Genomic DNA, 10,406 nt, shown 5'->3' with positions numbered 1-10,406 from the left:
TTGCCCACCTCTGGCCACCAGTGACAACCCACGGCTCCCAAGGGTGCACAAGTAATGTCCTACTGACCACTGGAAGGAAACACTTTGTGGGTGGGTGCAGCACCAGGGGGGGAAGAAAGACACACAGCTGGGCACAAAAGAGCCATCAGATCATTGGAAAACAAAGAGCTTGTAATAATGAAAAAAGGACAGATTTTGTAACCAATCACTTTTTCCTTTGAAAAACACAATCACAGTAACTTTGCTTTATACAACCACCTAAAAACTATGAAACAGTATCACATTGTGCATTAGTATTATTTTTCTTTTTAAACCTACTTATCAAGAAGGGTATTCCACACTTCAAAATTATATCCATTTGGGGAGGAACGAGGAGACAGCTAATAATAGCGCAGTCACAGATACACCATGAGTCCAAGCAAGCGGCAATTCTTTGTCCTCACCTTTTCCACTTAGCCAAAAAAGAAGAGTGGAGAAGGGGATAGCAAAAGAGAAAGGAAGAGGAAAGAAAGAAGAAAGAAAGAAAGAAAGCACCCACTGAGGACTAATCACACTCCATAATTACTTTTGACATCTACAGGGCTTCATAGAAAGATCATTTAGATCAACACAGGGGGAAGGGAGAGGAAGGCGGCGGTGGGAGCGGGGGCAACTGTGGCACTTCCACCCCAGGCCCCTTCCAAACGCCGATCCTTCACCAGGACCTATGGGATGGGGAGGTCATCACAAGTTCTACCAGGCTGCCCAATTTCTCCTCTGGAGCAAAGAGTTTGCAATTTGGTTTCTAGAGCTTAAGGGACTGTTAGGCCATGGGGCATCTTCCCAGGCAGGGTGGGTGCCTCTAACCCAGGGCCACTGTGGACTTCCACTGGGAACAGGGCTGGGGCACCAGCATCTGGAGATACCCAGTATCACCAGCCTTTTCCTCTCTTCCCCTTGCAAAACCTGCATTTCTCTTGCACTCAGGATGCTGCAAGCAGGGACAGAAGCCCCCAAGGGACCCATCAGTGGTGAGTGGGTTGACAGCTCATCTCCTGGTGCAGTATTTGGGATGGTGTGATGCACAGGAGTCAAGGTTTGATGCAGGCACAGCCACCATGACTGCTGAAGAGTCACCCTAGGGGCTTTCCACAATTCTCCCAGGAGCCTCAGCCCCTCTTTTCCAAGGAGACAAACCAATCCAATTGACTTCTAGAATAAAAATGTAAATTATAAAAACCAAAAAACAACTGAACAAAAAAACCCCAGTATGCTTAAGGCAGAAGATCATCTTCCCCCTGCAAGTGCAAAGCAGGAGAGGAGAGGAGGACATAGAACAAAGAGATGGCTCCCAATGAGAGCTAAGCCACACCCCAGTCCCAGGGCATGTCCCCCACAAATCCCCCAAAAGCCTGGGGCACACACCAGGTCCCAGCAAGCAGCACACAGAAGCATCCTTGCAAGGTAAGGCCAAATATTCTTGGCTGTTCAAAACTCAAGCAAAGCCCAAAGGCTTCACACCACCTCCTTTGCTCCTTGGAAGATCCACAGGGAAATCCTCAGGGATCCTTCTGAGCAAGGACCATGCTTCCCTCCCCTGCCTGTCACATGGCCGAGCACAAGAAGGTCTTAGGGAAGCAAGAGCTGCAGGACCCAACTCTGCTCCACAAGAGGTGTTTCCCCCCACAAGATTTTTGTGCTGAAGGATGCTGGTGGTTGCCTCCCATTGCCCTGTGTCCCATCAGCTTCAGACAAACAACATCAGCAAAGACACCAGAGAGAGAAGGAGGGCTGGGAGCAGGGCAGGGGAAGGCATAGGACAAGCAACAGCTGACTTTGGGAACGTGCTTGGATTTGAGAGGTAGGAATTTGTTTGATACATACATGATCCAAGAGCCCTGCAAAAGCATTCCCTCTAAAACGTGGTGGGACAGCAGTCAGTTCCTGTTGAAGAAGCAGCTCCTGCTCCTGCCTCCCGAGTCCATAAAGCCCAAACCCCACTGCCCCACAGCACACGGCACTGCCTGCCCCCAGCTTGGGGACTTGGTGTTCCTGGTGACATGGTCCCAAAGCCACACAGGGAATTCCAGTGAGCAAATAGACCCTGGATGCTGTAAATCCTAACTTCCTGCAAGCCACAAATCCTTGGAAGGATGGAAAGCAGAAGGGAATCAGCCAGTTCAAAAGGAATTTCCAAAACTGATCGGTCACACTGTGGCATCTCAAAGGGCCATGAAGATGATGAGAGGGCTGAAGAACCTCTCCTATGGAGACAGGCTGAGAGCTGGGGTTTGTTCAGCACCTCCCAGTACCTGAAGGAGCTACAGGAAATCTGGGGACTTGAAGTGACAGGGCCAACGGCTTTGAGCTGAAAGGGGAGATTTAGATTAAGAATAAATTCTTGCCTGTGGGGATGGTTTGAGACTGGCACAGGTTGCCCAGAGAAGCTGTGGCTGCCCCACCCCTGGAAGTGTTCAATGTCAGGCTGGATGGGGCTTGGAGCAAGCAGAAGGTGTCCCTGCCCATGCAGGGGGGTTGGAACTTAATGATCTTTAAGGTCCCTTCCAGCCCAGATGACCATGGTTCTTTCTCCTCCCTCCCCTTCCACAGGACCACCTGCACGGGTTTCAGCCAGACACAACCAGCTTCCACACTGACCTCAGAGCTACACCCACAGCCTCTGCCAACCTCTGCACGGAGTCACAAGGACAGACACCCAAACCTAGCACAGCTTCACAGCAGCCAAAGCCCAGACCTGCCTCAGCTTTTACCTTCCAACCTGTTACATTCCAACAACTAAAGCACTGGATAAAGTCCCCAGCTCCTTTCAGCTCTGCTCTCCATCCTTCTGGATTGTCACCCCGCTGTCCCCCCTCAGCAAAGCCAGCTCACAAGGCAAAGCCAGCCCAGGACTGTCCCCACTCCCCTCACCTTGCTGCTCACAAAGAGCAACAGGGGCTATTTTCTCTCACCATCTGCTCGCCTTCTTAAGTCTCTCTTTATTGGACAGATGTTCCTGCAGACATGCAGCCACCCTGGCTTTAGCTCTCAGGAGGAACTGGCACATCCGATTTCTCAGAAATCTCCAGGAGGGAGGGGACAGGCAGAGGCAGCACTGGAAGCCTTTAAAAGCCACACACCTAGGAATTTGGGCTCCTTTCTCCCCAGAAGAGCATCTTCACTGCCAAACAATCTTTTATTTTACAAGATAATCTTTGCTACCTGCAGCATGCCACCTCCCCCCACCCCTTTATTTATTTTTTTCCTCCCTCTGCAAGAAACACCAGTAAAGCTCTTTTTCTTTTGATAAAGAACCAATTGCTTAAGTAACAGCACGGGTTTATTTTGGATTCCTCCCCCCAGGGCATGGCTGCCCCCCTCTGACCCACCCTGAGGTCAGTCTGGTTTCACAGCTCTCACTGGAAACACCTACGCAAAGGTTTAATGGGGTGACCACTGCCACAACACAGACACCACAACAGTTTAAGGGCCTTTACAACTCCCACTCCACTTCCATAAGAATAGGAACCTTCCATTTCAGTACCAACAACAGCCCTAGAGGAGCAAGGCTTGGGAACACGGGCTCCTGGGCACAACCTCTGCCAGCCCAGCCTCCCTCCACTGGAGCAGACTGAAGCTGTGAGAGGTGCAAGGAGAAGCACCCCAAAACACCCCAGCTGCTCCATCACAACAGCAGCTGCTGGAAACATCTCCCAGCAGCTCCATCCCTGTTTCCTCATGAGCTGAGAGCCTGCCACAGAAGCACAGATAGCTACACGTTTGCAGTGGTGTTGCCCTTAGCCTGGCACAAGTTCACCACCACCTAATGTTCATCTACTTCAAATAAAATTAACAGAACTAAGCTTCCCTTTTCAGTTCCTCTGGGCAAGAGGCACAGCAGGCAAACTGAGAAAATGCAACATACCAGTTGTGGGAAAAGCCATGCTATTAGCTAATTAAAAGAAAAAAATACTACTGAACAGCAACTGAGCAGGGATTCCTGCAGTTCCATCACCCAAACTACAGGCAAGTCAGCAGACAAGTATCAGTGCAAGGATCCTACTTCAAGAGTGTCACCTTCCCTGACCATCCCAGCTGTGCCCCACAGAATTTGCTTGGCTGCAAACACAGCTGCCCTTGACCCAACTCTGTGCTTCCCCAACTGGAGCAGTGAGATAAGGCAAGGGGCAGCATGCCAGCATAGCACCTGACAGAGGATTTCTTCCATACCACAAGCCACAGGGAGACCTGTTTGTAATTTCCCTTTCCCAGCACAGTCCTTTCCATACTCCCTGACAGCTCTCTAGGACACCATGGCTCCTGAATCCCAACCCCACCCCATGGGAACCATCACCTCCTTGCCTCGTCCCACTGTTGCACTGGGCTGCAGAACAACACTCTCTGCTTGGTGTGGGATGCTCTGATGCCATCTAAGGATTCTTAAGGCTTTGAAAAATACATTTGGATGTGGAGAATTAAGTTCTGAAGCCTTTCTTGGCCTAGACAGTGGGACCCAGCTCTCCTTTCAAAAGGGCCTTAGAGTCATCTGCACAACTGTCACACAGATGCAGGGGACACTGGTGTTGAACTGGCACAAGAGACATGCCCAGAAGCAGTAGCAGCAACTAAAAAAATTAAGAAAGAGAAACTTTGGTTTAAAATAAAATAAAATGAAAAAGAAAGGGAGAGAGAAAAGGTAAACACAGGTGCAAGTTGTCTCACAAGAGGGGGTATTTGCAGGGCATAGTCCCACAACCCTGGAGATGTAGATCTACATTCGTAGCTTTGTTTTACCATTACAACCTTCATTGCACAGGACTCTAAATCACCCTCATATGGTTAAGTTTCATAAATAATATGAAAACTATATGCAACAGATACATCATATTTCCAAAAAAATTATAAGAAAAGTTACATCAAATTAAAAAGTAGCTTCATGAATGAAGATACTGCTCTAAGTGCACTTTCCCTGCAAGTGCAGCCAGTGCCTCAGCGCTGGATATGAAGAAAAAAACCAACAACAACAACAACACAAAAACCCCCAAAACAAAACAAAAAATCAGATTTAAAAACTTAAGTCCGGTTTCAACCAGTCAAAACCGGGCCAAGCAGAAACTGAGTGTGCTCTCGGCACTGTCCCGTGAGGGAGTCCCTATGATGCTTCGTTATCCAGACAGGTTTGGATGTCCTTGTTGAGACTGTAAACAATCCTTCTTTCCTGAACTGTCCTCTTTATTGGCAAAACAAAGTAAAATATTTTATTTTTTTTTCTTTTTTTTTAAAATAGAACATTAAAATTAACCCAGAAGAAAAGAAATGAAACACAGTGAGCTTGTTGGAGTCCTAGGATCTGGTCTGGAAGAGCTCGGAAAACATGTTCAGTGTTTTCTCCTGTTTTCAGCTGAACTGTACCAGAGATGGGGTTACTTGGGGCAGAGGGGAACAGAACGGGAAAAACAACGGATGCGGAATAAGAGCCCGAGGCCACCTCATGTGTTCACTTCACTCGCCAGGTTCTCTATCAACACCTTGGTGTCACAAGCCTTGGACCTGGAAAAAAAACAAAGAGAAGACACTCACTGGGGAGGAGGAGAAATTCCCATTACTACATGCAGACACTAAAAACACAGTGTTCTTGGAAACTTCCTTCTACAGAGCAGAGTTGCTTTCCTCCACGGGAATCGTGTCACACTCTCCCATCCCTCTGCACAAAGCTCCCCAAATCCTCTGCAACAGAGGCTGCAAAGCCAAGGGAGAGTTTGTCCTCAACTTGCCACTGCGCAAAGGTACAAAGCAGCTCATTTTGGACATGTGTGAGCTGTCCCAGGGGTACACTGACGTGGTTGCAGGGAATTCAACCAGGCTTTGGCCCACATCTCCTCTGCACAAAGTTTTTCAGCCTCTGGCAGCCACGTGAACGTTTGCACTGGTGGGATCCGTGTGCTCAGAGCCAACACGGATAGGAGACAAGCATGGCCCTAAGCTGCAGCTCAGAGCACATCCTCTGTGTGACATCCACAGACTCCTGCTCCAAATGTCTCCTCCTCTCTGCGTTGGTGGGGGACGTGCTGCAGGGATTGCACAAGGAGCACAAATGGTCAAAGTGCACAGCTCCACAGCTGTGCTGTGGGGGGCAAAAGGGACACCCGGGCTCTGGAGCAGAGAACAGGGTCAGGGGCTGGGGTCTAAGCTGCAAGGTGAAGGCATGGAAAGAAAAAGTGCATGGGTTTAAATTTGGGAGAGAAAATTTAGATCTGAGCTCTCACATAGGAAATCATTCACCAAATGATAACTGAAATCTTCGGGTGGTCTGAGGCCTGGGAAAGGCTGGTTCACAAGAACCTCTCTTCCAGGGTTAGAGTTCCAACTTCTGGCAATGGCTAGAGGCTGGGTTTTTTTGCAGGAGGGGAATGCTGTAAAGGGAACTCCATTTTCCAGTGGTTCACCAGAATTCCAAGATGATGCAAAGGATGCATCACCTCTCCAGCAGAGAAATTATCATTTACTATTTGGGATGGGTCCTCCCTCTGAATTACTATGTGGGCAGCCATCTTCACATGACCACCCACTTCATGAATGGCCACCAGGGATTTGCAGCAGCTGGGACACAGGATGCAGCTGTGCTGCAGCAGAGGAGGGGCAGGACGTACTGCGAAGCGAGGCGCGGTCTGCGCAGGGACACGCTCTGGCTGCGCTTCCACTGCTTGTTCTTGCGGCGGTTCCGAACACCATCTTCCTGGTCCATCATCTGATCCAAGAGTGTCAGGTCATCGGCGTTGAGCGGTGCCACCGAGATGTCCCTCACGGCACGGAATTCACCACAGTTGTTCAGGTGCTCGTTTTCCAGACGGAAGAAGTTCCACACGAACCGCCTGGGTGCAGAAAAAGGACCCAAATTACCTGTCTGGTTCCACTGGGCCATCGCCCGTGTGTGGCAAAACCCTGGCAGATGCAGCTGAGGACTGAGCAGTGTGTGCCTCTGGGAACAGGCTGGGAGTACAGAGACAGAGACAGTGACAGCAGCACCCACTGCATCACCTTCCCAGCTCTCTGGAGATCTGTCAGGTTGATTCACTGTTCTAACCCTGGCAGCCCCAGAAGCAGCAGCACTGCAGGCAAAAGCCAGCGCCCACCAAGAACATGAGTGGAGCTCAGCTACCTCCACCATGGCTGTGAGTGAGGTTCAGCTTCAAGGGCTTTTATTCATCTCAAGAAGCTGTAGGGGTGGGTCCCCAGCTAGAGGACAAGAGTGTAATAAGCCATGAAACCTTGCAGGATCCAAACCTATGGTGCATGCTCCAAATAAGTGGCTGGAAAAGTGGCAGAGATTTGAGAACAATTGTAAACCTGAAAATTAAGTGAGATCTCATATAGAAAACTCAACAATTTTTCTATATTTTTTTAGCATCCTGTTTGGGTTAAACATCCCATCCCTGTTAGACCTACTCTTCCACTTCAAGGACCAGTACCTTCCATGTCCAAGGGTCAAGGCACCTCCCACAAAACTGATGTTGTACGAGTAATAAAAATGTAAAAGAGAAATGATCTGTTCAGTGAAGCAGCCTTACCTGAATACCTCAAGGGGGGCAAACACAGTGGAAATTATGTCCCCAGCATATGGGAAGATTTGCATGGAGGTGAGGGAGATCTGGATGGTCCATGCAAAACGCAGGATCACGTCTTCTACAATGGCACAGTAGTAGTATGCCTGAAGGGAAAGACAAACAGGACAGGTTATTGTACACACTGCACAGAAGGACAGACCTCTTCAGGAAGACACAGAACTTCCTGCTCAACCGCTAGAAGAGCGAACAGCTTCAAATAACCTCTTTGAAACCAATAAAGACCACTGTGTGGCTAGAAAATCCAGTCCATTCCTGAATTCAGGAAGCACCAGTGGCCAACTGCAACGTGCTCTAAACCCAGCAAGTTTTGTTAAAATACTGAGAAGCCTTCCCCAAGGTAAGAGCAGGCTGCATACGTACTTTCTGTGGGTAGACAATTCCTTCTCGAAGAAAGGTATTTTCACCAGCATTCTTGTCAAAGAGACCCCAGTCCATCTTCAGGTCCCAAATAAGGGTGTAGCAAGAGCTGATGAAGTAGAAGATAATCCACAGGTAGAAGAACACTTGGGTGTCACTGTGGTTTTTAGCTGGAAAAGAGAAGAACAGCATATTTCTGTACAGCTTAAAGCAGGTTGCTTCTTAAAACAGCTACAAACTGGTTGATCTGACCCATGGAAACAACACCCCTCTTACCCACATTCTGGAAAATTCGGGTAGCTATTCCCAACCAAACCAAAAGCCTTACCAGGGCAAGCTGTATATTGCTATTTAAATTCCACTCTCAGCTTGCTGAGCGTTCTGCACAGGGACTGAGATCTGCACTGGTGTTTTATTTTCCCGAGCCCCTGGCACACTCGTGGCCATTCGAGCTGTGAACAGCAGGTGGAGGCTGAGGGCCACGTTTCACAGAGGACACGGCTGCAAGGCAGCGCTCAGCCAGGAGGGGTTCGGTTTGCAAGGACACGGGTGTGTTTTAGCTCGGGTCCAGATAAACAACCGTGATTCTGTGCACTGCATGCCCGAAGGAGGACGGGCACTACAGGGATTCCCATGAGTCCTTTTCAGAGGTTGTGGTGGAAAGGGAAAATAAGCAAAAAGCAATCAACACATTAACATGTGTGTATAAATCCTGAAGGAGGCTCAGCATGGAGTTTTAGTTGTCCATAGAGAGCTCCTCTCTGTGAAACTCACAGGACTGTGGCCACGAAGTCTGCTCACCTCATGTATGCTTTTGCAACTCGCTTGTTTCCCATTCCCCCAAAAAAGGTTACCTAGCTCCCTCAATTCAGCTGAATTTCCCTACAGCAGTTGGCTGGGTAAAACCAAACAGATCTGATAACACTGCTTGCTTTTAATTAGCATGGGTCATAAAGCTCAATGAAAATAAAACACGTTACAATGCTTTGCAAACCTGAGATGCTTTGCCTCTCCCTGATGTCAGGAGTCTCTCCTCCTTTCTGTGCATCTCATTCCCTGATTCTCTCTAACAAAGACAATAACACTTCTAGTAAAAAAAAGACAATGTTTGCAGTTCAAACCTGATGCTATGCTAAGCAACACTGCTTCCCATAGAAGTGGGTTTAAAACATCAGAATCCCTGAAGCTGATCACAGAGGGAGCAACAGGACAATTTGCTTGCTCCTTCCCTTTGTGTTTCTAACAATTACAATATAAATGGCATGCAGCAACCCGATAAAACCAATGGAGGTGAAAATGAGAGGCATTGTGTACACGTACATTCCTCCCACTATGCCTTTCAGGCTTCCTGGACGTGATGTGCAGGATATAGGTCAAATACACACTAGTCATTCCCCTTTCAAAACACACCCCCTAAAGCAAACCTATTAAAAGCCACTTCTGCAGCAAAGCTCTGCTGCAGAGCAGATCTACATCGGCAGAGGAAACAGACCCAAGATCTGCAGCAGCTCTCAGGCTGCACTGGTTCCCCTGCTTTGGTGCAAGGTTGGAAGCCTTTGAGCAGCAATCTGCATCCTCCCAAGGCTCAGTGGTACCCAGGGAGAGGTCCCACACTGCAGAGAGCCATGATCCCACCCATCAGCAGGCACAGAAGTCCTGCAGAGAAGGGGCTCTGATGCCCAGGCACACTAATGCTGCTGCTTTGAAACCAAGTCTCCCATGTACTTTTAAACATCTACTTTTAAAGTGCTGCTGCCCACAAACCAGGACCAAGATGAGGATTCTGGAGCTCAGCAATTAGGGCTCTACTGCAAGACTTCACTCTGCCCCCATCAGCTCCTCCAAAGCCTCTGCTGTAATTATGTCAGGAAGAAAAGGCAGATGCTGACATTTGGTGACTCAGAGACTCTAAGCCTGTTCTTTCCAACATTATTTTTAGCTCATTAGATCTCCATGTTTAGTTCCTAGTACCAGATCCTTAATGGTAATTCAAAGGTAGCTGATGGGTTGAGTGCTTTCAAAGAATTAAAAGCTCCAAGCTACCCTGTGAGGCTGCAAGCTTCCTATCAAGCTTAGGTTTGAAGGTTAGGTCACACTGCTTTTTTTTTGTTTTTTTCTTTAAGGACAGAACATGAAAAAAACAAGTCTTACTTCACATCTTCATGGAGCAGACATGAAGAAGGCAGCACAGTACCATCCATCACCATGACTTTGGCCACATCCCTGGTGTGAGCCATGCCCTGCAGGTGCAGGGCTGAGCAGCAGCTAAGGAGCATTGCTGGACACTCCTTTAGAGGTCTCCAACCATAGAGGGGATAGTCCGCCCCAAATTATTATCTCAAACTATGTAAGGGGCTAGCAAAACTGTATCCTAAGTTGGCAATTACCCAGGAAGGTGTTTTCACACTGCTCAAACCTAAACTGCCTCAAAGGTTATTGTGTGCA

At 48.4% G+C, this 10,406-nt stretch overlaps 1 protein-coding gene across 1 annotated transcript in view; it reads right to left on the bottom strand.

Annotated features, from left to right (window-relative positions):
• Positions 1 to 150: 150 nt before the first annotated feature.
• XPR1 (xenotropic and polytropic retrovirus receptor 1) overlaps positions 151 to 10,406 on the bottom strand; it is an 87,800-nt gene continuing 77,544 nt past the window's right edge. Inside the window, exons 12-15 of the mRNA XM_030455782.1 lie at positions 7,965 to 8,131; positions 7,548 to 7,687; positions 6,630 to 6,851; positions 151 to 5,529 (exon numbers count right to left, since the gene is read on the bottom strand). Coding sequence (XP_030311642.1) covers positions 5,469 to 5,529; positions 6,630 to 6,851; positions 7,548 to 7,687; positions 7,965 to 8,131 — 590 coding nt within the window. The 3' untranslated portion in view covers positions 151 to 5,468. The remainder of the gene's footprint in view (positions 5,530 to 6,629; positions 6,852 to 7,547; positions 7,688 to 7,964; positions 8,132 to 10,406) is intronic.

This window comes from Calypte anna, chromosome 8, assembly GCF_003957555.1.
Source record: "Calypte anna isolate BGI_N300 chromosome 8, bCalAnn1_v1.p, whole genome shotgun sequence".
NCBI lineage: Eukaryota > Metazoa > Chordata > Aves > Apodiformes > Trochilidae > Calypte > Calypte anna.
The sequence above is the reverse complement of the archived record's forward strand: the minus strand, read 5'-3'. Positions and strand labels throughout refer to the sequence as shown.